General features: G+C 47.4%; 1 protein-coding gene and 1 long non-coding RNA gene across 2 annotated transcripts in view; one reads left to right on the top strand and one right to left on the bottom strand.

Annotated features, from left to right (window-relative positions):
• The first annotated feature begins 4,623 nt into the window (after positions 1 to 4,623).
• Positions 4,624 to 6,988, top strand: LOC131573576 (uncharacterized). The gene is made up of 3 exons (XR_009276218.1): positions 4,624 to 4,687; positions 5,402 to 5,445; positions 6,859 to 6,988. It is a non-coding gene; the product is annotated as an uncharacterized LOC131573576 (long non-coding RNA).
• A 12,502-nt stretch (positions 6,989 to 19,490) lies between these two features.
• The window catches only part of LOC131572617 (uncharacterized), a 75,989-nt gene continuing 67,792 nt past the window's right edge, over positions 19,491 to 27,687 (bottom strand). Inside the window, exons 6-8 of the mRNA XM_058825866.1 lie at positions 20,079 to 20,275; positions 19,849 to 19,986; positions 19,491 to 19,592 (exon numbers count right to left, since the gene is read on the bottom strand). Coding sequence (XP_058681849.1) covers positions 19,491 to 19,592; positions 19,849 to 19,986; positions 20,079 to 20,275 — 437 coding nt within the window. The remainder of the gene's footprint in view (positions 19,593 to 19,848; positions 19,987 to 20,078; positions 20,276 to 27,687) is intronic.

Raw genomic sequence — 27,687 nt, 5'->3', positions numbered from 1 at the left:
ACAGCAGTTAAAATGTTTGTCCATTCAGTATGCACTGCTATATTGTCGTGATTTAGGAATGTTACTGCCCAGTTCAGTACCCCCACTGAGACTCTCCCAAACTCTGTGCAGTTTTTGACAGTCCAGTTTACTGTTCAAATTTGCCAGAGGCTAATGCATGGTAAGGAATAGGATACCTACTCAATACTGTGCTCTCTGGCCCAGGAGACTATTTTTGAAACTAATCCCATTGTCTGACTCAGCTCTTTCTGGGGTTCCATGTTACCACGGGGCTTGCTTTTCAAGGTCCAAGATGGTGTTCGGGCACAGGGCACATCTCCAGCCATCCAGTGGTTGGTTCCACCACTATCAGCACATAGCGCTTGCCTTGGCAGCTTTGTGGGACTGCAGTCTAACTAACCAAGCCTCCCCATATTTGTATTTTGACCACTGTTCCCCATGCTACAGAAGCTTTACTTGCCCTGCTTTATTGCAGTGCATGTTTCAAAGTTAAGAATAATCTGGGAAATAGTGCCCATCCTTAAGTCCACTCCATGGTCAAGTCACAAACCTGTCTATATTGTTGCATCCCTTCCCTGATGACCTGAAGCATCATAGGGCCAACAAGCCAGAAATAATTCACCCCTTTTTTGCCAGACCAGATCCATCTGAGACACTTTAATCTTGGCAGTCCAATCCACCTGTCCATTGTTGTGATGTTCTTCGGTAGCCCAAGTCTTGGGTGTGGGTGGATCTACATGACGTGCTTTTACAGCCAGCTTTTCTATCCAGGCAGTGGTGTCTTGTCAAACTGCAGCAGCTCAGATGGGTTTACATCTGTCTTGCTAGTTGATCTTTTTCCATTGATCCAGCCACCCCTTACAGAGCATACAGTGTACAGATAGGGTGCTGGCCATTTCTCTTGTTTAGTATGTCTAAAGCCATCTGGATGGCTTTCAGCTCTGCATATTGACTTAATCCACCTTGCCCTGCAGTAGCTTATGCAACTCACCATGTAGTACTCCATATAGCAGCTTCCCATATTTTATTTATCCCAATGATATGGCAGGAACAGTCAATGATGACGGCATGTGGATTTCCTCTTTCTGGTAGCTGACTATATGGTGGGGCCTCCTCAGCACATGTCACCTTTTCGTCATCCTCCTCTGATGATTGTCCAAAATGTTTTGCTTCCTTGATTTCTAGGATCCCTGGGTGATTGGTATTTCCTATTTGAGCTCACTATGTGATCAGCACAACTCACTCCATGTAGCATCAGTGGCATGATGTGTGGGAAGGACTTTCCCTTTGAACATCTAACCCAGCACCAGCAGTGCCAGCAGGAGCTGTGCTTTGGTGCCCATCCCTTCCAAACCAGCTCAAAATCCTCCATAAGCTGTCAGGATTTCTTTTTCAGGTGGGGTGTAACAGGCATTTGATCTCTTGTATCTCTGAGTCTGGAACCCCACTGGTCATCCTGAAGTCTTCCTGTACTTTTTGCCAGACTCCAGGAAGGACCATCCTGCCCATCTGCACTATAGAGCAAATTTTTCACACGTGCTCCTATCCTGGCCGGCCCAAAGGTTGCTGCATGAAGATCTCCTGTTCAGTTAATTCAAAAGCTTGTTATTGTTCAGGACCCCACATGAAAATATTCTTCTTCCACATCACATGATAAAGAGAGGGTATACAATCTGACCATAATCTGTAACATGCATCCTCCAGAAACCCACAGTGTCTAGGAAAACCTGTGCTTGCTTCTTGCTGGTTGGTGGGGACATAGCTGCTTGTTTGTTGACCACATCCATTGGAATCTGATGACATCCCACTTGGCATTTTGCTTCTAAAAGCTGAATTTCCTGGGCAGATCCTTTGAGTTTGTTTTGCTTTATGGCAAAACTGGCCTTCAGGTGGATCTGGGTTATTTTCTCCCCTTTCTCAAAAACTTCCTTTGCTGTGTTACCCCATACAATATCATTGATGTACTGCAAGTGTTCTGCAGTATCTCAATTTTCTAGTTCAGTCTGGATCAGCCAATGGCAAATAGTGTGGCTGTTTCCACCCCTAGGGCATCTGGTTCCAGGTGTGCTCAGGCCCTGCCTCTTCTGTTTTGAGGGCTCTGCTTCCACTTCATCCCTCATGAAATGAACTGACTACATGTTGGATTTCTTTTTCTGTGTAGGGGTGACTGCTACTGTCAGGGATTGTTCCTCTGGCTCAGCAGCCAGTTGAGTGGCCATGGTGCCTGTTGGTCTGCTTTCTTTCTCCTCCCCTGGAGGTGATGTCTACTATTGAGCAGTGTCCAGTAAACAGTAGCCAGGACAGAACATGTTGCATAAGTTCATGCCTCTCTGGAGCTACTACAGCATTTTTCTTTGACACATTTCATCATTTTAACAGGTTCCTGTATTTGTTGATGGGTGAACTGCAAAACCATTGGAGGAGTCCTCCTGGCTCATATCATCCTACGTTCCATACCACTCATTACTATCCTGCTTCAGGGCAGATCTCTGAATAACCCTAGGAATCTTTGTGGACTCTAAATATGGTGTGCACTGCACTGGCAGACCTAGCAACAAGAACATGCTTTCCTTAACATCTAAAGGGAACTCAAAATTCTTAAAAGCTGTTGTAATAGGTCTGAGGGGGGAAAAGGGGGTGAAAGGCTGGGGAAAATCATCCTCCTCTTTTCTCCCCGTAGACTGTATACTTTTAATTGGACTCCCAAGGGTAGCGCCTTAGTTAAGGTTGGAGATCAAAACTGAATACACATCCAAAATGACCCCTGGTATTATCATGTCATGATACCACACAGTGCAACAGAGCAATCCAGATCCCTCTCCATGCTCTGAAAAAGAGAATCATGATGGGCACACAGTGCATGTATAGAAACATATTGAGTTTCTATTGGCCAGATATTGGTGCTGGGCCAATAGAAACAGGGATGTCTTCTGAGAGCCTGCTGGAACCTTCCTCACTGTCTGGCAGAGTCAATGCCAGCTAGATCCAGGACAGGTGTGTCACTGCCAAGGCTGGGCCATCAGAAATTATGGTATATGCCTCTGTGACAACATATTTAAGAAGAAAGGAAAAAAAAAATATATTGCACACATGTAATTGTGGCCAGAGAAGAGCAGAAGAATATTTGAGAGGAACAATTCTGCAGACACCAAGGTTAGTGGGGAAGGAGAAGGGGAGTTAAGATCCACCTGCAGTCTGGAGGAGAGCAACTCTTGGGTGAATGCTGAGAAGAGGCTATGAATTCATGGGAGGCATGTCCTGAAGCAGGCTCCTGTCCCGAAGCAGGGATGTCCTGAAGCAGGGACCTGTGGACCTATGGAGAGAGGAGCCCATGCTGGAGTAGGTTTCCTGGTAGGACTTTTGACCCTTTGGGGAGACCCATGCTGGAGCAGTCATTTCTTGAAGAACACTGTGGAAGAGTGATCCCTGTTGCAGCAGTTTGTGAAGAACTGTTGCCCATGGGATAGACTCACATTGTAGAAGTTCATAGAGAACTGTCTCCTGTGGGAGGAACTCCATGCTGGAGCAGGAGAAGGATTCCTCTTCCTGAGCAGCAGCAGAAACACACAGTGAACTGACTGTCCATCTCCTGTCTCCCTGCAACACTGGAAGGGAAGACGTAGAGCTGGGAAGGAGGGAGAAGTGAAGGGAAGGTGTTTTTTGTTTTATTTCTTGTTATCATTCTCTGATTTTGTTTGTAATAAATTTCATTAATATCCCTAATTCTAGCTGGTTTTGTCTGTGACAGTATTTGGTGATCTCAGGATCACCAGGAGTGATCTCTCCTGGTCCTTATCTCAGCTCATGAACCCTTTGTTACATTTTCTCTCCCTTGTATAGCTGCAGAGGGGATGAGGCTTTGGCAGGTATCTGGCATCCAGTCAGGGTCAACCCACCACGGGGTTAGGTAGCACATCCACATGAGCAGACCAAGCAGCATTGTGACCAGTGACTCTGTACCTAATACAACAAAAGTTCAAATTGTTTCCAGGTCACAGTGGGCAGATCTGTTATTATAGCAAACCTTCAAGCCCTGAAGACAGGTAAGGGTGCTGTGGTTTAGGAATAGTGCTCCCCAGTTCAGTGCCCCTAGTGAGACTTTACCAAACTACACACTGGTCTCTCTTGCTGCCCCACCTTGCTGCAGCATGCTGGAGAGGAGAATTGGAGGCACAAAAGATAAAGGTCATCGGTTAAGATAAGAACAACTTACTTGAAAGAGCAATGAGATACAAATCCAGATGTAACAGCAATAGTACTAATGTCAGAGGGTATAAAAAAGGAAACAATTCACGCAAAAAAAAAACCCAGATAAGAAACAATATGAGACAGCTCCCTCCACCACATTTTCTTGACCAGAAAGAACTCCTTCTCTCCCCAACAGAATCCCATTCCCCTGCTCCTGGCAGTGATGTGAGGTGGTGTGGAATAGGCTACTACTAAAGATTAACCTTGTCCTGGCTAAAGTTAGGACATATATACTGACTTCAGCATTTAACACCTAGTAATGGAAAAAAAGAAAAAAAAAAAGCAAGCCTCTTTTCCCTATTTTCTTGACATTGCTGCCCCTTGGAACCCTGGCTGACCAACCATGCAGGTCAAAAGCCCTGTCAGAGGACACCAGAGCTCATTCCTGACCCACCAGAAAGTCAGATGTTCTCTTTCTTTCCTCTGGGAGTGGGCACAGGTAGGACCTTGTCCCACCACTGAATCTGTACCTCCTCTGGCAACCATGTAGCAATTGCAGTTCCCTTGCAATGGCTGCAGCCATGAAAATCTTACTGTGATTTGAGTCCTTTTTCCTGTGCTCGGTGAATTCTTATATGCATGCACGAACAAGATACAGAGAAAATGATCCTTTCAACAGAAGGCACACTAGAACATTTCCTACAGCAATACATGTGGCAACTTCAGAAAAATGAGACATTTCATTTATTGTCTCCCTTACACTTTTGAAATCAATCCCTAATCCTAAGTGGAAAGGACTAAGTAGGCACACAGGCAATGCTACAGGAAATGTATCTATAACTTGACAAAAAATTAGAAGTTATTAATAACCATACTTTGTTCACTGTTTAGAAAATTTTATTTTCTGTATATTTTTTCCTGTATAAAATAATTCTCCCTTAACTGAATCAACTAGATTGACTGCCTTTTTACTGTTTTTCCCCTTATATCATCATTGGATATCTGATCTGGATTTCTAAAGATCATAAAATACCTGTATCCAGTGTTTTCAGAAAAAAAACAAACAAGTATAAACACACTCTTAACAGCACTATTCTCCCTAAAGATTACTCAACTCTTGTTAAAACCTTAGTAACATGACATCCAATTTAGCCCTCTAAAAGCAGATTTTAGTTCCCAGCACTTACTTTCCTGCTTTTTTTTTTTCTTTAAGCGCTCTGCCCGGTCAATGGCAGCCAACTCAGCTTTCAACAACAGGTAACGTTTCCGAATTTCCTGCAATTTTGCTTGGAGAACTGTTATGCGCTCGGTGCTACTCAAATTTTGCAAGTCAGCTGCAATTTAAACAATTTCTTTTAATTATTGCACTGCAGCATTTCCCAAGCCTTCTGAATTTCAGTGAAGGGGGAGGTACTCAAATCTTAGTGATGTGCTTTGATGTTGCAGGCAGCAAAGCTGAGGAATGGCAGGTGCTGTGTATTATCACTATCTTGACTGACACAAACATAGTGAAACCTCTTCTTACAAGAAATACTTAACAAGTTCTGGTTCAGAAAGGTAAAATGGAAGGGGGAGATTCAAAAATTAATAAAAATTAATAATCTAAGAGGCTGAACAGAAGCAGAGAACAAGGACTAAAACAACAAGAAAGAAAAACTATCAGGGTATATGACAAAATTAAGCAAACTGAGGATGGAGTGATTTTAGAGGGGTAAAACCCTCAAAACCAGAAAATTCCAAAAGGCTTCTATAGTATATAGCAAAACCACAGCAGGCATGTTTCAAAGACGATACTTACACTCTTGAAAGCTCCATTTGCAACCTTTGGGCAAACGATTATCGTGTTCTTTTAGATCAGATTCCCTCTCTCCACTTTGCCCACATTTTCCTGTGGGAAGGTAGATTGTTACAAAACAATGCAACTTTCCCACCCAACCCAAAGCTTACCAGGAGCTGTCTCACTCTAACATGACAGAATCCATCCTGTTGTAGCAGCTTGGTACACAGCTCTCTGCACCACAGGTGCACAGGTACAGGACCACAAACCAGGTCTGTAATGGGGCCCCTCTAATTCTGGCATGCTGGGAAAGGGAAACCTTGCACTGGAAACACCGGCCAGTTAGTTGTTGTGCACGTAGACTCAGATCTGTTCTGCGGATTTATGGGAACCAAAGTCCTACAGACCTAGAAGGTTGATAAAAGTAGCAGACTGTGGCTCCACAATCCATCCCGAAAACTGGCAAGTATTTAACTGGAAGCGTGTTTGCATGAGCATAAGGAAGTAGGGTAGGGACACACTTCCTGGAAGGAGATTCTTGAATACGATCCAGCTGCTCAGGGTTCGTATAGCCACAGTCCACTCTAATCTCCAACTGGATCACGACAGCAGTACACTTATTGCTTTAGAATCACAGCCATAAATAAATTGCCTGCATCAGAAAATAAGGCAAAGAGGCACTGTAATGTGTTCATGTAGGTGCCAAAATTATCTACATCTTTCTAGCTACAGAGCTATATAGTCTTTAAAAGACTTTGCAAGACTGATTATTACATCCTAGCTCCTGTTCACCTTTTTAAATATTAATTTCAAACAAATGGCACTTTCACACATTTTATTTCACATTGGGCTGCTGTACTTACTAATTTTATTCTTCTTTTTGATTTTCACAGATGTTTTGAGGGTTGTTTTCTGCTTCTTGGAGGAGCTGTCTCTTCCCTGAGCATCTTGAAGGTTTTTTTGGCCTCTAAACACTATAAAGGAGGAAAAATACCCCAAAAAGTAGAAAGAAACAGAAATAAGAACAACAACAACAACAACAAATAAAAAAGCCTTCAGTTCTGTGTGTTTTTTCTCCAAGTATGTACATCTGTGATTAACAAAGCAATGGAGATACATTTATTGAGGCCTGCCCATTGGCCTCTTCCAAACTCTCACCTTTGTTGAAGGAAACACATTTTGTTGCATTCTTTTAAAACAACACTTCCAGATGAATGATGATAGTAACACACCTTAAGGGCATTTTGAGAAAATTCAGTTAATTGTTTAACTGAAGCCTGTTGCAATGAAAAAAACAATTCTGTCATTTCAGGAATATAGTCAGACACATATTATCTTCCTCAGAGTTAAAAATTTTTTAGACACTGCAGCACAGTGAAAGCAGCTGTATTTTTGATGAACTGCAAAAGACCCAGTCGCTTTCACAAAAAAGCTTTTGGATGCAGCCTTGTCAACAGTTAAAAAGCAGGCAGCAATACACTGACATCATGTGCACAATTGTTGGCTGTGTTTATTATCCTCTGTTCTCTGGTGGTCTCAGGATGAATCTCAAAATCACATCTGAATGCGAAGCCCAGCTAAGAAGGTCAGTGTTTGATATCAGCTTAACTTCCATTTTTCAGAACATTAACTTCACAAGGGGCAATGGTTGCCCAAACATGCAGTAACTGGTGCTTCCTCCTTCAAATTAAATAGCTTACAGAGAATCAAGTTTTATGCAAGAAACAGCATCTTCTATTTGTAAGCAGGGCACTCAAAATGCTTTCATCTTGCTACAAATAAGTATTTCTTACACAATGTATTACAACTTGTTTTGGGCCTTTCTTGTCAGGTCCAGTATGAACATCATTCTTTTTTACTTTTTTCCTCATTGAAACCATCACAATTCCTAACAAAAGGTCAAGAAACTACCTGGCAGTTGTATTTTATTCACTAGATGATTATACCATTTCTACGCATTAGACAGTAGGCTACTATTTCCTACAAAAATTCACTTCCCAGCAGCAAAACTATAGCAGAATGAAGATACATCCACAATGGTAAAAGGAGACTTGTTTAAGTTGAAGACAGCTCTTTTTACCCTTTCCTTTACCATTTTCAGCATGCTCTGGCTCTGATTGATTACCATTACTGGAGGTGACACTGGCATCAAAACCTTTCGAAGAAATATTTCTCTCAGCTTGGAGATCTTGCATCTGCCCTGCAGTATTCTGTATCTCTGCTGTACCATCTGTTTCAGTTGTGATGCTTTGTATCTCTTCTTGATTTGGTGTCAAACTCCCAGAGACAGTGACAGTGGATTGATGGGTAGTGTACTCTGCTTCAGCTACAGTGGAAGGTGACTCAGGAGTTGGAGGAGTATTTTGGACTAGAAACTCCTCTTCCTTCTCACCGTCAGTTTTATTCTAGGTGAAAGAATACAAAGAGACCTCCTCATGTGAGCAATTACAAGATTGTAATCCTAAAATTACAGGGCTTACAATTATGTTAAACATTTGATGTGTAGAGGAAAGCTCTCCTCTTCATTTAAAAGACTACAAGTACCTTCCTACAGTCCATGCTGAGAGCTTTCTCCTGAAGACAGAAACTTTGTGAAAGCAAGCACAGCCCGTGCTGTAGAAGCCGTGGGGCCGCAGGGTGGCAGGCAGAGCCCGGCAGCCGTTGGGCAGTTGGGCAGTTTGTGGCCGTTGGGCAGTTGGGCTGTTCCTTGGCACTGAGGTTCCAGAGGGAAGGAGGGTGAGAACATGGGGCTGCAGGAGCACTGACTCCTGTGGCAGAAGGAAATTCTTCCTTGCAGCCCACTGCTGGAGGAAGCTAACCTATGCCTCAATATCAGTTAAAAAAATAAATAAATAAATTATTTTTTTTGGAAAGAATTCCTTTGAAATAAAATGATACGGATACACATGAGTCCTGTTTGTTCTCCAGAATCAGCAGAGGGGTCTCCCAGATTTCACCCCATCAAGTTGGCTTCCAACATGGATGAAATGGATTCTTCTCATTTGTTTTCTATTAAGTCATACATAAATTTAATTGAAAAAAGAAAAAAAAAAAAAGAAAAAAGTGAAAACCCCAAAATCTTTATGGGAAAAGGTTTCATTTTTTAAAGGCTGGGAAGGTAGTTTTAGCTTGCCAGACAAGGCCCTAAAACGAGGCTCTTTCCCTTTGCTGAGATGGCAGTTGCAGTATTGTTTCTTGGGATCCTTCGGGGTGAGATGGCAGGAGGGAAAGAGGGGGAGGTATTGATAAGCAGCTCTTTTTCAAGGCAGGGGAAAGGGGTGTGAGGGAATTTACACAACCAGTAAGGGGAACAGGGGAACAAGATAAGGGACAGAACTTACAAGTCTACATTTTCGAGGGTACGTTCTTTGGGTCATACAATTTTTCCTAACTGCATTACAACATCTCACCCTTTCTTATTATATAAAATTTTTGAAGAAGGGTTGTGAGATCATTTTTATACTGGTCACGAGTTTGTCCACCACTCGTGATTGATGGGCCGGTCCAGTTGCTTCCGGTCCACTAGCTCTATGTGGTTGACCTCTGAGATAGTAGATACTAATTTCTTGAGACCTTTTAAAACTAAACAATTAACAATCCCAAAGGCTAACACGATTAGAAACAGAACAACAAAGAACAACAAGATTGTTTTGATTATTGAGGTCCACCATCCTGTGAGTCCCCAGCCTTTGAACAGCTCACTAAACCAGTCCTCAGCTTCTTGCTTCACTTGTCTGATCAAGTTCTTCATCTCTCAGAGGGCTCCGTGGACGTTGGGAGTTTTGAGGACAGGTTTAGGCAGCAAAGTCCTTCAAAGTCCTGGCATTCATGTCCATGCAGAAGCAAAAGAAAATCTATAGCCGCGCTGTTCTGGAGGGTAGCTTGTCTGGCAATTTCTTCGTCTTTGAGGAGGGAGCTGAGGGCAGTGGATGTTAAGTTGGCCTGTTTCACTACCCAGCATTCTAACTGTCCTAATTCACCTATTGCCTGGGCAGCTGCAACCCATGAAAGAAATATGGATACAGCAATTCTTTTTGATTTTGCCCAATGAAAAATGTCAGAATCATAATTTGGATCTAAAATGTCAATGTTCCTTTTGTAAATTTTGTGGGTTGAATTTTCTTTTTGAATCCATGTTTTAATTTGGGTTTGGTTAGGTGCCAACAGGGACAGCTTCCCAAAGGTACACAGTCCTCCTTGAAGGCGAGATGGGATCCCTGCCCATGCTCTATCTCTGCAAATCAGAAATATGCTTTTAGGGAGGGTTCTTGGATGTGAACAGAGAGGATCATCTGCTGTGACGTGACTCTGCACGCTACACCATTGCCTTGCCTTAAATTTGTTTCAATATTGTGCTACATGGTGATATAATTTGGGTCTGTCAGTGTGTTATACATAAGGTGGATACAAAAGGGTGCAGGAGCAGAACCTAATAGCTCTAATTCTTGGGGTTCTTTTTCTGCTCTGGGCAATTTTGGTAGCCACTCTTCTACAGGGTTTTTAATTGTTACCATTCTCTGTTTACAGTTTTTGAGTAGCTGGGTGCTATGTGTTTTGGGATCTGTATTAAACTTGGGATCACTAAAGCTGGCTGAAAATTCTTTAGCCTGCAGTGGGTTTCCTACCAGACAGGTAGACATAGGGTCTTTTGCTGCTGCAGTGGACAGGCAGATGCTCTCTTGTTGGAGTGTTTGTGCCAGGGCCACCCAGATGTTCTGTTGTGGTTGAGGGGCTATCCAGGCAGTGGTCAGGCTGCTCAGAGTGAGCAGGATGACAGCAGGGTTAAGGCTTATCATGGATTTGAGTGAGAGGTAGGTTATTTCTAAAAAAAAGAAACAAACATTTTTAAAACACATTCACAGTCAATGTAAGCAGGTCAGAGAAAAGCCAGAGGTTAGGAAGGTTTCTTCTTGTTTTTCCTGGTGGCGTCTTCTTTTGGAAGCACCTGCCACTTGTCTCTCTTCTTCTCCTAGGGCTGGGTTTTTGGGAACAAAAGGCTTTACTCATGTTTGAGGAATCCATCGGGGGCCTGCAGGGGTGGATACACACGTAACCACATGCGTAACCACACCCCCAGGTGACAAGATCATAGGGGCCCTTGGTTTGCCAAATTTCAGGGTCCCTGATTAAAACTGGTGGATGCTGCGACAATTTAAACTGATCACCACTGTTAAAGTGCCGAGTCACTGAAGGATTCATGTTTTCAAATGAACCATTCAGAAAATTGATGGTAAACAGCGTTGCAAAGCTTTTGTTGTGAAGACATCCACACTATCCTACTACTTTGCCTGGCTAGGACTTGTTTGAGTGTCTGGTGGGTACATTCAATCACAGCTTGATCTGCAGGGGAGTGGGAGATGCCAGTTTTATGTTCCACTCCCCACTGCTGGACAAATTCCAGGAACTCCTTGGATTTATATGCTGAGCCATTATCTGTTTTAATTTCCTTAGGGATCCCCAGCACTGAAAATGCCTGTACTAAGTGTTGTTAGGCATGTACAGATTTTTCTCCTGCATGAGCAGGGGCATACACTCTCCTGAGTATGTATCAATGCTCACATGTACATACTAGAGGTGACCAAAACTGGGAATGTGAGTGATATCTGTTTGCCACACCTCACAGCTTCCAAGGCCTCGGGGATTAACCCCGATGCCTAATGATGGCACTGCCTGGAGCTGGCAACTGGGACAGGTAGCCACGATGGCTTTAGCCTGACCCCGTGTCAGCTGGAACTGACAAATCAGTCCTGGGACATTTTGATGGTATTGCTGATGACTTAACTTTGCCTGTTGAAACACATCAGGGAGACGTACCTTTTCAGCTGGGGCAGCAAGGGAATCAGCCTTCCAGTTTCCCTCAGCGATTTCACCTGACAAATCGGAATGTGATCTTATATGCATCACATAGAAAGGATGTTCTCTATTTGAAATCAAATAAATCAGTTTTGAGAGAAATCTAAAGAGATGTTCATTCTCAATGTCCTTGAGAACTGCGTGTTCTGCTCTGGACACCACTCCCGCTACATAGGCTGAGTCAGTAACCAAATTAATCAGTTCAGAAAACTTCTCAAAGGCTCTTACGGCCGCAGCCAGTTCAGCTATCTGGGGTGATCCTTCTACAAACTCAACATCAGCTTCCCAAAGCTGAGTCTGTGGATTTCTCCAAGTCATCACCGACTTGTGAGATGTTCTAGATGCATTAGTGAACACTGTGAGAGCTTTGAGTGGCCGTTGGCTCCTTTTCTCACGAGGAATGAGGTGGAATTCCTCATGAAACAATTTATGTGATGGTGCATGGACCGAAATTTGCCCACTATAGCTATCCAGAGCAAACTGAAGATTAGCATTGCTCTACAGCAGGTGCTCAAACATCTCCTTGGTCAGTTTCTCAGGGGAGTGTTTGCCTTCTCCAGAGAGTCTGACCAGAAGGTGAGTACACGTAAGGTCACACCCTGCCAGTTCTCGCAGCCTTACCCTGGCTTTTTGGATCAGCTGAGCCATCAGCTCTTGTGTCTTGGTGATAGTTTTGGGTCGTTGATGGGAGAGGAAGACTCACTCTATTATTAAGAGTGGATCTCTCTGCCCCTCGGCCCACTGGAATATCAACCCATGTAAGTGTGGTAGTTTCCCCAGGACAATAAATTTGAAAGGCAGCTCAGGCTTGAAGCAATGTGCCTGTCTTTCTGTCAAGGCTTTCTGTACTTTTTCAATTGCATTTTTTGCTTCTGGAGTCAGCTCCCTGGGAGACAGCAACTCTCTCTCCCTGTTGGAGTCTGAAATACAGACTGTGTGCCCTTGCTTTTAGTATTTAGTTCTGAGATTCAAGAGAACACTGAATTTCATATAATATGCAATTCATGAGCATGTTTTCATGGTGATACATGAAAACAAATGTTAAAGTTAGATAGAAAAAGCTAAAAGTGTAGGTGTGTAGATTAGAAAGTTTCTTAAATCACTGGGTGAAAAAGTAGTTTAGAGAACAGGAGACAAGATGGAGGATTTAGGGTGTTGTCCCTTGTCCTTCTTCCTTCTTCTTCATGTTCTTCTCCTAGAGGTTTTTGGGTAATAGTTAGTAATTGGATAGAAAATGCCGCAGTGCATCACAGAGGTGATGGGTCATTGGGTCATTAAGAAAAATAATATACGTGTCTATTGTTAATTGGGTAAAAATAGGTATAAAGATAAAAGAACTGCGTAGTTCGGGGCCATTTTGTGTATCAGACATGAAGTGTGCCACAAGGCCTTGTTTGTACCATCAGAAGAAAGAAATGTACCAAATTGCAAAGATTAACCTTGTAACCAGCCTGAAGAAACCTGTTAACTTTTGTAAGGATCCTGCAATAAACACGAGAAACAAGATTCTAACGAGCTCGAGAGTTTACTTCAAATAATGAAGATTGAGATAAGTGGAACTCCCCACGAGGGAGGATCCCGGGAGAATTCAGCCCAGAGGAGGCTGGGGAATTAGAGAAGAACTGTATTCACAGAGAATTCAGCCCAGAGAAGGCTGGGAAACTAGAGAAAGACTGTATCTACAGAAAATTCAGCCCAGAGGAGGCTGGGAGACTATAGAGAGCTGTATTCACAGAGAATTGAGCCCAGAGAAGGCAGAGAGACTAAAGAAAAGATATATCCACAGAGAACAGAGCCCAAAGGAGGCAAGGAAAAGAGAGACAGAGGTAACACTCCCCTTTCAATAAATTGAGCAGGGGGCTCAGGTCTTCATTAATGAGACCTAGCCAGGGTCTGACCCAGTTTAGTGACCCACATAGGGAATGGAGATCTGCTAGAGTTTTAGGATTGCCAATAATTTCTAATTTCTGTGGAACAACAGTCCGTTTACTTATCTCTAAGCCCAAGTATTTCCAAGGTGGCATCCTTTGAACTTTGTCAATTGGAATCCAGCAGAGGTTAAAACTTTAACCACTAGGTCAAGGGTGTTTTGCAGCATGTTGTTATTGGGACAGCACACTAAGACATCATCCATATAATGCAAAATGATGGCATCTCTTTATTCAGCATGCACTGAGGACAGCAGAGACCCCACATACCACTGGCAGGTGAAGGGGCTGGCTTTCATTCCCTGAGGTAATACTGTCCAGTGGTACCGTTTCGTTGGGGTTTCTCAGTTAATTGTGGGAATGGAAAAGGCAAATCATGGTCCATCCTCTGGGTGCAGGGGAATTTGGAAAAAACAGTCTTTAATATCTAGAACTGTAATAGCCAATTTTGTAGTAACATAGTAGGGGATAGCATACCTGGTTGAAGAGACCCCATGTCCTCTAATTTTTTGTTTATTTCTCTCAAATCCTGAAGGAGGCGCCACTTATCCTTCCCTGGCTTTTTTATTACAAACACCGGGGAATTCCAAGGGCTGGTTGTTTCTACTATGTGTCCCTTGGCCAATTCTTCTACCAATTTTTCTAGTGCCCCAAGTTTCTGTTTGCTGAGAGGCCACTGGTTCACCTAAATTGGATTATTATCTAGCCAAGATAACTTTTGGACCAGACTCTCTACAGTGGCCTCCATCAAAAATCCTGAGGTGTCTCAGGAATTGTTAATTTCACTCCCCACTGAGACATGGTGTCTCTTCCCCACAGGGGGCACTTGTAGTCAATGACAAAAAGTCGGACACTAGCTAATCTACCCTCCGGACCTTCAATCTGGACGATATCTTTAGCGATTTTTGCCAGTTTCATCCCTCCAACACCCAGTATTTTTCCTGCCACAGGTTGCAGTTCTCAATGTGAAGGCCACACCTTTTCAGGTATGATAGTCACATCTGCCCCAGTGTCAATTAACCCTTCTACATGGAGATGTTCTGATTTGTGTGTTAAGTTACACCCCATAATGGGTTTGTCTTCACCCACCACTTCTGCCCAGTAGACTCCCGGTGCTTTGTCATCTACTGGGACTTCTGTTGGAACAGCGATCACTTGGGCTATTATCTGCCCTTTGGCTACATAAAAGGGTGGTTGAGGACATCTTGCCAAGAGAATGAGGTGTGTCAGGTCTCCCTTAATTGTCATGGGAGCTACCTCAATCTCTATTGGTGTGTGTGTTGTGTCTCCAACAACAAAATACCTATTATCCAGTCCAGACAGGTCTTGTGAACTGTCTTGCAAGTCCACTCCAATGACCGTCCAACGATCTGATCTGAAACAAAAAGCTTTAGAAGTTACAAGTCTGAATCGCTTTTGCGGTTGCCAGATCTTATTAGGCAAACGTTCCTCACAATTATTTTTCTGCAGCCTCTCACCCTGCTCCCTTTCCTCCCCTTTTCCCATTAAAATAGAGTATTTTTTCTGTTTCAGGTCTGTCATTTTTATGTCTCTGCGCTTGACAGAAAAGCGCTTAGAATTCCATTTTTTTATTTGCTACAGCTTTTTTTCTGGTGTTTCCCTTGTTGCTGGTTTTGAGGACAGTTCCTTGCAAAATGTCCTGGCTTCTTGCACTGGAAACAGATGATGTGCTGCAGCTGTTCGGGTGACATCTGTGGCTTGTTCATCCCGGGTGTTACAGCTGCTACAGTCCTTGGGTTGTATGGTCCTGGTTTCTTGTCATGTGCATTGTACAGCTCTTCTTTCTTGGCTCACGCTTGGATCATATCTGCTATGGTAGGTGGAGGATAGATGGGCAGATTTAAGATCACTTTATGGCACGCCTCGTTGGCATTTCTTTGTGCCATTTCTTTAATCAATTCTGCTTGTGCTGCTGGTTCTTGCAATTGCTGTTGTATCTGTAACCTTAGATTATCTACAAAATGCAAGAAACTCTCAGATGGAAGTTGATTAATATTAACATAACTGACTTGGGTTTCTAGTGTAGGTATTTTATTGTAAGCTTTTTCTGCTGCTTCACAGATTTTATCTAAAATAGGTTTTGTTAGCACTTGAACCTGATCTTCAGGCTTAGACCACCTTCCCTCCCCACATAAGTGTTCAAAAGTAATCTCATTATTTTCTGCATCTTTTGCATCCTGTATGCTTCACTTGAGTTCATCTAGGAGATCTTTTAATGACCTTTTCCACGAACTTTCCTAAAAATCAAATTCAGTGGGTGTTAGGAGGCACCTGAAGAAATCTTTGATGTCAGCAGGAACTAACTCCTGAGATTTTAAAGTGGCTTTAATCATTCTTTTTAATATTTAACTATTTTTGCCAAATTCATGTTGTATTTTACATATCTCTCTGATATCATGGTAAGCGAAAGGCTGATATTATCTATTACCTCTTTTTTTACCAGTATATATCGTAGGTGCTGCTGTAGGTATATCTTTATTTTCCCCAGAGCCTGTATCTCCAGGGTTTCCCTCCCCAGCCCCACCCCCACTGGACAATGGGGGCTTTGTCTCACCCCCGGGGCCGGTGAAGGGACTTACCTGCCCCTGCAGGGGGCCCAGGGGGCTCTGCATCACTCCCAGGCCGGTGAAGGGACTTACCTACAGCCCCAGCAGGCCCAGGGGGTCCAGCCTCACCCCTAGGTGGGTGGAGGGTCTCATTCACAGCCCTACAGGGGCTGGGCAGGGACACATCTCCCCTCCCTGGGGGGCAGGGCCAGGACACCCCTTCCCCCACCCCCCACCACGGGAGCAGGGCCACCCCTCTCACTCTCCCCCTCCCTGTGGGGACAGGAGGCAGGGGCGTGGAGAGCAAGATTGCAACATTTGGGGGTGTGCTTGTAAGGTGATGCCACGCTTGAGCAGGGTATTGCAGGAGAGAAGGAGCTGTGAGAGAAAGGGGAGGGGTTATGGGAGGAGTAAGGGAATTGGGCGGAGTGAGGTGGATAGAGGGAGTCATGGGAAGGAGGTGGGACATAGGAAGGGGGTTCCTCCACCTGGGTATCTAGTACATGGCTAGCTCCATCTTTGATTTTAGGCACGTGGAGGCCCGGGGATTTCATGGTTGGCATATTAGGGTAAGATTCTCTGATAGTCAGTGCAAGGCCATCAGAACTAGGGGGCTGAATGAGACACATAGCTCCAGAAACGGCACTATTACAGTGCGTTTCTTGAGTTTCTGGATTTGTTCCATGTATCTTTTTCAGCACAGGAGCAGAAGGTATGGGGAAAAAGGTATGGGATACTGATGAAGGCTGCAATGGCTGTTTTTTTATGTCTTTTTCTCTGTTGATCAATTATTTTTAAATTATAAGAAACATTGGGAGATATTTTGAAGCATTTTTTTCTCTTTCCTCTATTTTTAGAGTGTGAATATTGCCAATTTGATTCCGTGTAGAGATAGAATTTAGTTCTGACCAATCTAGCTGTGGATTGTTATGACATAACCACTCTGTGAAACATTTTAACTTTTTCTAGAGATTTTAACATTTATAGTACTTAAAAATTCTTGCAATTTGGATTCTGATTTTTGTTGGGGTGTAGATGTGTTAGATCCCATGCCTGTTATTAAAATTGTGTTTTCAAAACTCGTTTTTATCTTGTTTTACTGTAAAGCAACAGAGCAGTGTAAAGGCAGGCTTTTTATTTTCCTACCCCCCCTCCCCCCCCCACTGGGTTGAGATAAGCTCTCGTGGCTGTCGCAGTCGTGCCACGGCCAGCACCACACGGGAGCCACAGCTCGGTGTCCGCGCCGCACAGGGGGGCCTTCCCACATTGCGGCCACCAGGGCTGCTGCCGCTGGTCGGGCCGCCGCCGCCCGCCACCCGCGCCGTGCTGCTGCCCTGGCGCGCGGCTTGCCTGGCCCACGTGCTGCGCCTGGTCGCGCGCTCTGTGCCCGCCGCCGCTGCTGCACTCATGCGCGCACTCAGCTGATCCCAGCTCGGCTCCCGCACCGCTTCACCTGCCGGGCTGGCCAGCCTGACTCACCAGTCTTACGTTGTCAAGCAGTAGAAAACCTCCTGTGTGGATTGGGTTCCCCTGGACATGAGGAAGTTACCAATCCAGTCCTTGTAAACTACCATCTTAGCTTTTCAAGGTAGCTGACGTGCCCAGGCTTGCCAAACACTTGTGTTTCCAGCCAGTTTAGGGGGTCATGCCCTCCTTGGATGCCACCTGCTATTATAACTCTGTCCTCAGCCCCTCTGTTACCACTGTCCACTGTCCACCCAGCAGCGGGCAGGGAGGCTGGGGAGGTCTGGCTAGCTTGCCAGACGAGGCCCTAAAAACGAGGCTCTTTCCCTTTGCTGAGATGGCAGTTGCAGTTTTGTTTCTTGGGATCCTTCAGGGTGAGATGGCAGGAGGGAAAGAGGGGGAGGTACTGATAAGCAGCTCTTTTTCAAGGCAGGGGAAAGGGGTGTGAGGGAATTTACACAACCAATAAGGGGAACTGGGGAACAGGATAAGGAAACGAACTTACAAGTCTACATTTTCGGGGGTACATTCTTTGGGTCATACCATTTTTCCTAACTGCATTACAACAAAATGGAGTCACAGCTTGGCGGGGAAAGTGCTGGGGGGGTGAGCTGTGGGTAGTGGGGACCTGTTTGATGACCTCCTCTGTCAAACTGGTCACTGATAGGTGTGACATGTTGTGTGCTATCCAACACCCAGCAACAGCAGCTGGGCCCAGGTGTGGGAAGAAGCCAAGGATGCAGCAGAGTAGGAATTATGCAGTACGCCTTGGTGGCAGCACACACCTGTAGGGCATTAGGTTGGCCCAGAAGGTGCCTGGAGTGTGTCTGGGATGAAAAGGGAGGAAATGAGGAGCAGGGTGGACGGGCCGGATGTCACTATGAGAATGCCATTACATCCCACAGGTGACATTGAGAGGAGAGTGGGAACAAAATAGTAATTCCTGCAGATCACCCTCACATCTTTAGGACAAGAGGCTGCCAAGAAGGACTGCATATCTGCCTCCTATGGTATTGTCCTGAATGTGAGCTCATTACCTGATGTACATTACCTGGGTGTATCTCTCAACAGCCCATGGCCAATCCCCAGTTCAGGTAAGAAAAGCTGCTCACCTCAGCCTATTTTTTGGACCTCTGACAGGGACTGTCCAGCTCAGCTACCGCATGGCAAGGAAGGGAGTCTCCCAACACCCTGGGTATTAAAAAGTTTTATTGCAAGGCTGGTTGAAATAAAGTTATAAAACAAAGTATCCTTGAACTAATTCTACATCTTCATCATTCTGTCCCCCAAGTGACCTCTTCATACTGACTGCTTGTGGCACAGGTATGACCCACTTCCACGGCATAGCAGCTTTTCCTTTTGCAGCTTATATATAACTATGAAAATTCATCCACTTCTAGAAAAGAAAGCTCAGAGATTCCTATATTAATAACACTCTATTCCAAGGAAAACAATCCTCCACTATCTAAGTTTTCGAAAATCTATAGCCCTAAAAAGTCACTCCCTATTTTCCCTAAAATTATAAATTATGCATTTGAGAAAAAAACCAAAAAAAAACAGAGGTATAAATTGAAAGCAGCTAAATGGACAAAAACCATAAACTTCCTATCAAATGAACACCTCCTTAAAAATCTTATTGGATGGCTGACTCTCTGCCTAAACACCATCCATCCCCTTTGCATTCCTCGGAGTTGGCGCAGCACAAAGGCTTCCTCAGGCGCAAGCCTCTCCTCTCCAGTCTTCCTGCACTTGCTTGGCTGAGACGATGAGAGCAGCCAGGCTGGAGGCGGGCTGGCCTGAGGTCACAAATGGATGCTGCCCAGAGAAAAAACAAAAAAGAAAGGGACCCTTACTTTCCAAGATCACAGATTTCTCTTCAGCCTCTGGCGCTCAAGCAGGATTCCTGGGCTACCAGAAAGATGCACCAAGAGGACCCAGAGCACCCTCTACCCCTGCGCCTTCCTGAGCCGCTCACCTGGCTCACCCAGGCCCACGTGGCCACAGTCCCCTTCATCCCTTGATGCGGCTGTGCTCAGCTCACAGGGCTTCTTGCTGCTTCCCTTTTGCTTACCTGCAGGAGCTCCTGGGCAGACCAGCACCTGTCTTGGTCCGCCTGCAGGCAGCAGCGCAGAAAGTCGCGCAGGAGAGCCGAGTGGTGCCTGGGGTTTTGCAGTTTTGGGGGGCCGTTCCTTTCGATCAGTTCAAAAACCTACGAGAAACACAAGGGGATGCTCAAGCTGCTCCTTTCCTGGCCACAACAGCTCTCTCCACACAGAGCCCCTTTGGGAAGCTGCACCTTACCCTGAACTTGGGCTCCCTCTGGTAAGGAGCTTCCCCTTCCACCATCTCCAGCCCCGTGATCCCCAGGGACCAGATGTCCACTTTGGGGCCGTAGGCTTCTCCTCTCACGACTTCCGGTGCCATCCAGCTGGGAGTGCCAACGCTGGAGTCGCACCTGCTGCACTCAGGGCTGAGCCGAGCACAGAGACCAAAGTCAGCTGAGGAGAAAGACAAAGCCTGTCAAAGACAGCGACCGCTGGCAAACCAGCCACGAGCATTGCCCACTCCAAACCTGACAAGGCCATGCTCAATCTTTGTCCCGGCTGGAAAAGCTGCGGTGCTCTGCTTCTGCACGGCTGCAGCCGGGGAAATAAGAAATTTCACTTCAGATGCACCCTCAGCATGCCCACACTGGCCAAGCAGCGCTTCAGGGCGACTGGCAGTCGCCCCAAAAGCAGCCCCACAGCACATGCTGGCTACGCTGCGCCTGACCGGCCATACCCACCCAATTTGACTGATCCGTCTGTGCCCATAAGAACGTTGCTGCTTTTGATGTCTCTGTGGATGACTCGGCGCGAATGAAGGAAATGCAGTCCTTGCAGGCACTGAGAGAGAAAGGAGGAAGGCAAGGGGAAAAGTTCAGGCCACCTGATTTAATACCACAAGAAAGGAAAGGGCTCGAGGAGATTGACAGCTTTCGTAGGGAATTTGTGAGCGCAGCATCATGCTGCTGGCAAGAGGAAGAGCTTGCTGCTTCAGCACCCCTAGAAGTGTTTTCTGTCTTTTGAAGCAAAGGCACCTGAACTTCCAGGAGCCCCTCCTGCCTTCGTTAGAAAGCGCAGGACCTTTGGCTGGCCAGGGGCATGGCAAAGATTTTATTGGCAGAGCTCCGGCAGCAGAGGAGGAAGCAGCACGATAGACCTGTTGCAGAATCCAGTGCCATTTGGTGTGCTGAGACGGGACTCTAAAGGAGGGCAGCAACAAGTAGCCTAAACAGGAAACTTTGGCAAAAAGAAATGCAAGGCTGAGCAAGAAGAAGTCAGAGGTTGACTGGAAGTGCAAGCAGAAAAGGGGTTGAAGTGGGTTCTTGAAGTCCTTGAAGTCACTGAAGTCATCTCTTGATTTCAAAGTTCATATGAGGTACCGTTGCAGCCCCAAGCAGTGACAGCCCTAAGCAGTGAGAGCCCCAAGCAAAAAATTTCCCACCACTTACAGAATCATTTGTGTTCCAAAACCACATGGTTTTAAACACCTTGATACTCTGAAAGCTTGTACCTTGATACAGCACATGCTGTACTTTTCTCAGCTCTTCCCTTCCCATCCACGGATACCAATGCCTGTACTAGATTCCAAAGCAGCACAACAAGAAGATAAGCTCCAAAGAAAGCAGGCCTGTTGTCATCCCTAGCAAACAGAGTGTTCCCCGACAGGAACCCCTTTCAATGCCCTTCTGAGAATCAGGAATGTGTGTTGTGCCAGTTGCATCTGTGGAAGCAATGGGCAGTGTGAGTCTGTGCCGTGCTCCGCTGCTGAGCTGGCAGCATGGTGGGTATGGCCCGGCCGTTCTCTGTTTCCCCCAGAGCTGGGGCCTGCGGGCACCTTGCTGCCCCCTGGCACAGGCTGTGCCACCCGGCAAAGCCCAGAAGGCCGGGAGCAGAGCCCGGGGGCAGCGCAGCTGCTTGGCCAGTGGCTCCTTCCAGGGACTCAGGCCAAAGCCATCCCTGAACAGCCACTGCCACCCCTGCCACTCCCTGCTCCGTCACACCTCCCTGAGCCCAAGGGGACAGAGCCAGGCCCTGCCAGCAGCCAGGGCAGGCCCTGCCCAGTTGGCAGGAGGGGCTGGCTGTGGCCCTGGGCTCACAGCAGGGCGCCCACTCAGGGCCGCTCCTGTGCCTTGGGCCTCTGAGTGCTCAGGGCCAGCTCCGGGAGCAGCTGCAGCAGGAGAGATGTTGGTGAACAAGACCCGTTTCCCAGGGGCTGGGAATGAGCTCCAGAGGCCTCGGAGCTGAGGTGCCTCCAGCTTTGGCTGTTTCCAGGCCGTGCAAGGACCAGCCCTGGGGGGAGAGCTGCTGCCACACGTCCCCACCGAGGGCTGAGCCCAGCACAGCAATTACCTCCTGTGTCTGGGCCTGTACTCATGTGTGCCATCACATTCCATCGGGCATCAGAGGCTGCCAATGAGCAACCGCGTCCTCCAGGAAATGCTGCCTTCCACAGAACCTCTAGGTCCATGTCTTGAGAAAGAAGAAATACAGCTGGGTCGTATGGAGCTGTTCCCCATTTGAGTGGTGGCATCTTCAGGAGGCAGTATTTGTCAACAACAGGGACCAGGGAAATGCCCAGGTTATTTGGGCTGGGCCAGGGCCCTCCCTCCTCCAAACAGCTGCCCTTTCTGATCTGCTCAGAGACTGGGAAATTGCAGGGCATCTCAGGGTGTGCATGGCCTGTGGTGCACTTGGGGCTCCCTGTCAGCTGATGCCAAATGCCTTCCTGCAGAGGCTGGGGAGAAGCTGCAGCCAGGACAGGCTGGGAAACAGCCTTGCACGGCATGAAAGCAGCGGTAGGCCGTGCTGGGCATGGGATGTCCAGATGTGCAGAGAAAGCCCCCGGCTGCTGAGTCTCTGTCCTGGGGTGACTTTATGATACTGGTATCCCCAATCGTCTGGTTTATGTTATATATTAAGTTCTGCACCTTTAAGACTGGCTCTGAGAGCAAGAGATGGGGAAGAAGAAGCTGCAGTTTGTGTTAAAGAAAAACATCACTCCCCCACATCTCGCGCCTGGACTGTGGTGTCTGCAGCCCAGACAGACAGCGGGACAGAGCTTCTCTCTGGCTTTTAGTTAGTTTTAGCTAGCTGAGGCAGAGGAGTTCCCTGGACGTTTGTTTTTTCCTTTTTCCTGGATCGGTGCAAGCCTGCTCTGGACTGAACACCCAGCCAAACCCCGGGAGCTCACGCCTGTGGCCCACCGGGGCCTGAGCCTCGGCACTTTCCAGCGCCGGAGGGACTGATAAGAAACTGAGCGAGCCGTTCACCACATGAAAAGGACTTTTCTTCCTAGACTTGCCATCCCATCGAACAGCAAGAGGTTTTATTATTATTTAATATTACTCAATTTCTGTTAAATAAACAGCTTTTTCCACTTCTCTCCAAAGAATTTTTTTTCTTTCTTTTCCCGGACTAGAAAGTGAGGAGGGGCATTTCCCTGGGGAAATCCCCATTTAGAGTTTTCCTCCCTAATTTGCCCTAAACTAAGACAGTCTCAGAAGAAGGCTGAGGGACATGGACCCACCAGGCCCTTTCTGCAGTTCCTCCACAATTTGTTTCCAGATGTCGTTTGACTGCAGGGATTCCTTCTCTCCTGTACGTTTGTCCTTCTCTCTCGGAGGACCTCAACAGAAAATATTTCCATTTCCCAGTGGATCCCACAAAACCAGTGCTCTTCTTGTGGGCTCAGCAGGGAGACACTACTCACCCCTGCGATGGAAGTGGGGCTTCTGCACACCAGTCAGCAAAGGAGCTGGGAAAGTCCTCTCTACAGACACACCTGTAACTCAACAGCCACAGAAGCCTCTGTCACCTGGTTCCTGCCAGGTTGTCAATGATTATTCCTCCATGGGCCACTGAGAACATACCTGCAGGCGTCCCAGAGGGCTTCAAACCTTTATGCAGCCAAGCTAATGGAGAAGCCTTCCCAGGAACCTTATCTGGAAGGGAGCACAGATGAGAACCTTCTTCAGGGTGTGCTGGCATCCCCTTCTGCCTTACGGAACTGGGCACTGCAAGGGGGTCAGGTAAGGCCGTGGGAGCCAGGTGTCAATGGACAAGGCCAAAGCTGCAGAGGGGCCAGGGGAGCTGTGGGCTGGCTCCTGGTCGCTCTCAATACCCTTTCCATGCTCTGTGCAACATCCCTGAAGGGCAGACACTGTCGAGCAGCAGCGATGGCAGCTCAAGCCTCAGCAGAGCTCAGGCCCAGAGGCCCAGCAATTACCTTGTGTGACTGTGCCTGGCATGGCCTCCCTTCCTGCAGCAGAGTCTGACACAGAATCACTGATTCCTTCAGAAAATGCTTCCTGCTGCACAGGCTCTCGTTTCATTTCTGGAGAATGGAAGAGAGACAACTGGTTCAGATGGAGCTCTTCTTCCTTGCAGATGTGCCATCTTCAGGAGGCAATATTTATGAAAGGCACCGATAAGGATCAGCAAACAGGCAGGATTTCAGGACCATCCCAGGTTGGTCCCTTCTCCAAACAGCCCCTAGACCTGATCTACCTGATCTGCTGGGCATGTGTGTCCAGATGTGCAGAGAAAGCCCCCGGCTGCTGAGTCTCAGAAGGAGGCTGAGGGACATGGACCCACCTTGTGCTCCCTGCTGCATTTCCTCCCTCATCCCATTGTTGGTGATAGTAAAAGGTTTTAAAATCATAGAAAATTTGGTGTTTTGGAAAGAAAGTTAGTGTTGGCCAGCTCTTGGAAAAGTGTTAAAAGTAGGCTCTGGGAAATGTTAAGCCCTGTGCTTGCTGAGATCATGTGAAACTGCACTTGTGTAGTCAGTATATGATAAATGATATCACTGTTAGATGTGATTAGATAGAATTATTGTTTAAGGAATCATGAGAAACTATGTCAGGGGTTTGGGAGGGATCACGAAAAATCCATGCTTGCGTAAAATCAATGCATACAATAGAACAATCTAAGTTTAATAATTAATGTGTAAGTTATATAATGATAGAGTGCAAAAACATGTTCAGCTCAAAACCAAGTCGGGTCAGATTTGGTTATGTGTACCCCTGACACCCAGAGCTCTTCACTAAAGGCCCTTCATATAATCACTCCATGATTAGGTGTTCCTGAATGCTAACAGTGGGACAAGAGAAAAACACTGTAAGAACATCTGTGTCTTGGTTTCGGAAACCAAACTTTATTTTCACAAACAGTCCTTGCGAGAGAAAAAGTTCTCAAAAGACTTTCCCTTGGGAACAATCAGCCCCTGAGAGCCTGAATATTTCTCAGGTTCAGAAAATCATGTCCGCAGTCAGGCTGTGTCCCTGGAGATGCTCTTGATGGTTCACTCTTTTCCTGGGCATGCCAGTGGAGGAGGTCCAGGCCCAGGTAATGCCACTGAAGGAAAAGTGCTCTCAGCCCTGGGACGCTCAGCATGGGCTCTCCCAGCCCTCAGGACCCCGTCGCTGGTCATGGCAGCTCCAGCCTGGCTCCTGCCTGCCCACACCGGGGTCAGCCCCGCCTGCTCCTGGACATGGAGCTCAGCCAGGGCTGGTGCTGTGTGGGCTTTGCTGGCGGTACCACACAGACACTGGGGTAACAGCTCCATCTCTATTGGAACAGATGAAGGGGCCATCACCTACACTGGCAGATGGGCCTCACCTTCAGTGCTGGTTAGAGGGCAGGGCCAGGGGGCTCAGGGGCAGAGGAAGCACCATGTTGGTCTCAGCTGGGGCACGGAGGGTGCTGGGCTGGTCCTGGGGTCTCTACAAAAACTAAGGAATGGGCTAGGCTGGGGCAGAGGAAGATCAAAAGAGGGACTGAAGGCACCTTGGGGATACCCATGGGGAGAAGATCTACAGGGTTATAGGTAGATTCCTCCTTTTCTGGAATGCCTGCTCTGGGGTCCTCTTCTCAGAGCTCTTGAGAGAGCTGCCCAGACCCTTATTACTGAAGAGGAGCTGCTCAGGCTGTCCGGGTGTGTAGGGCAGGCACTGTCCTTCAGCTGCATTCCAGAAGTGCTCCTGTGAAGAGAGGAGGCGGCTGAGGCCCCCAGCTGCCACTGGCACAAAGGAACCCTCCTGCCCAGCGGGGCCCAGAGCCGCCAAGGCTCCCCAGCACGGCTGAAGCTGCTGGCACACCTCGGCCCAGCTGGACAGCTGCCCCTCAAGGCCCCGACAGGCAGGGGATGGCTCTGGGCAGGGTCCCTGGCCAGGAGCAGGCCCCAGAGCGTATCTGCCTTTCAAGGCCAATCTCTTCCCCTCTCTTCTTCCTTCCTGCCTTGCTTTGCCTCTGCCTGCTGCTCCTGGGGCTGCTCTTGGCTGGGCAGCCTCAGTGGCAGCCAGCACTGGCTGCAGCCCGAGTGGGCTCCCCAGGACAAGGCCCCACAGTTAAGAGACCAATGAAAGCCCTGGGCAGCTGCAGAACCCTCAGCAGAGTTATTTGGACAGCTACTGATTACTCACATGTCCACAGCAGCCTCAGTGAGAATGTTTTCTGTCTGCAATAGACTTTCAAAGGAGCTGTTTAAGGGAAAGATGAACAAAACACTCACCGTTTTCTCTTGCAGGCATACCAGATTCCAAAGCAGAATGAAGACAATATGAAGATAAGCTCCAAAGAAAGCAGGCCTGCTGTCATCCCTAGCAAACAGAGTGTTCCCTGACAGGAACCCCTTTCAATGCCCTTCTGAGAATCAGGAATGTGTGTTGTGCCAGTTGCATCTGTGGAAGCAATGGGCAGTGTGAGTCTGTGCCGTGCTCCGCTGCTGAGCTGGCAGCATGGTGGGTATGGCCCATCCGTTCTCTGTTTCCCCCAGAGCTGGGGCCTGCGGGCACCTTGCTGCCCCCTGGCACAGGCTGTGCCACCCGGCAAAGCCCAGAAGGCCGGGAGCAGAGCCTGGGGGCAGCGCAGCTGCTTGGCCAGTGGCTCCTTCCAGGGACTCAGGCCAAAGCCATCCCTGAACAGCCACTGCCACCCCTGCCACTCCCTGCTCCGTCACACCTCCCTGAGCCCAAGGGGACAGAGCCAGGCCCTGCCAGCAGCCAGGGCAGGCCCTGCCCAGTTGGCAGGAGGGGCTGGCTGTGGCCCTGGGCTCACAGCAGGGCGCCCACTCAGGGCCGCTCCTGTGCCTTGGGCCTCTGGGTGCTCAGGGCCAGCTTCAGGAGCAGCTGCAGCAGGAGAGATGTTGGTGAACGAGACCCGTTTCCCAGGGGCTGGGAATGAGCTCCAGAGGCCTCAGACCTGAGGCACCTCTAGCTTTGGCTATTGCCAGGCCGTGCAAAGACCAGCCCTGGGAGGAGAGCTGCTGCCACACGTCCCCACCGAGGGCTGAGCCCAGCACAGCAATTACCTCCTGTGTCTGGGCCTGTGCCTGGCATCGCCTTCTTTCCTGCAGCAGAGGCTGCCAATGAGCCACTGCTTTGTCCAGGAAGTGCCTCCTTGTACTTAGCCTTTTGGTCCATCACTTGAGAAAGAAGAGGGACAGCTGGATCAGATGGAAACATTCTCCATTGGAGAGGTAGCATCTTCAACAGGTAACGCTTGTCAAATTCACAGGTAAAGATCAGGAAAATGCCCAGGCTGTTGGGGCTTGGACCAGAGCACACCCTCCTCCAAACAGCTGCCCCTCCTGATCTGCCCAGAGACCAGGCAATTGCACGGGATCTCAGGGTGTGCATGGCCTGAGATGCACTTTGGGCTCCCTGTCGGCTGATGCTAATGCATGAAAGCAGCAGTGGGGCTGCGAGGCTGCCATGGATCCCTTCCTGCCGTGCTGAACACGGCTTGTCCAGATGTACAGAGAAAGCCTGCAGCTGCTGAGTCTCAGGAGGTGGCCGAGGGACATAGACCCACCTTGTTCTCCCTGCAGTACTTTCTCTGTTTTTCTCAGGAGATCATTTCATTCT

Source organism: Poecile atricapillus, chromosome Z (genome assembly GCF_030490865.1).
Source record: "Poecile atricapillus isolate bPoeAtr1 chromosome Z, bPoeAtr1.hap1, whole genome shotgun sequence".
In the NCBI taxonomy this organism is placed as follows: Eukaryota; Metazoa; Chordata; class Aves; order Passeriformes; family Paridae; genus Poecile; species Poecile atricapillus.
Note: the sequence above shows the minus strand (reverse complement) of the source record. Positions and strands in the feature narration are given on the sequence as shown.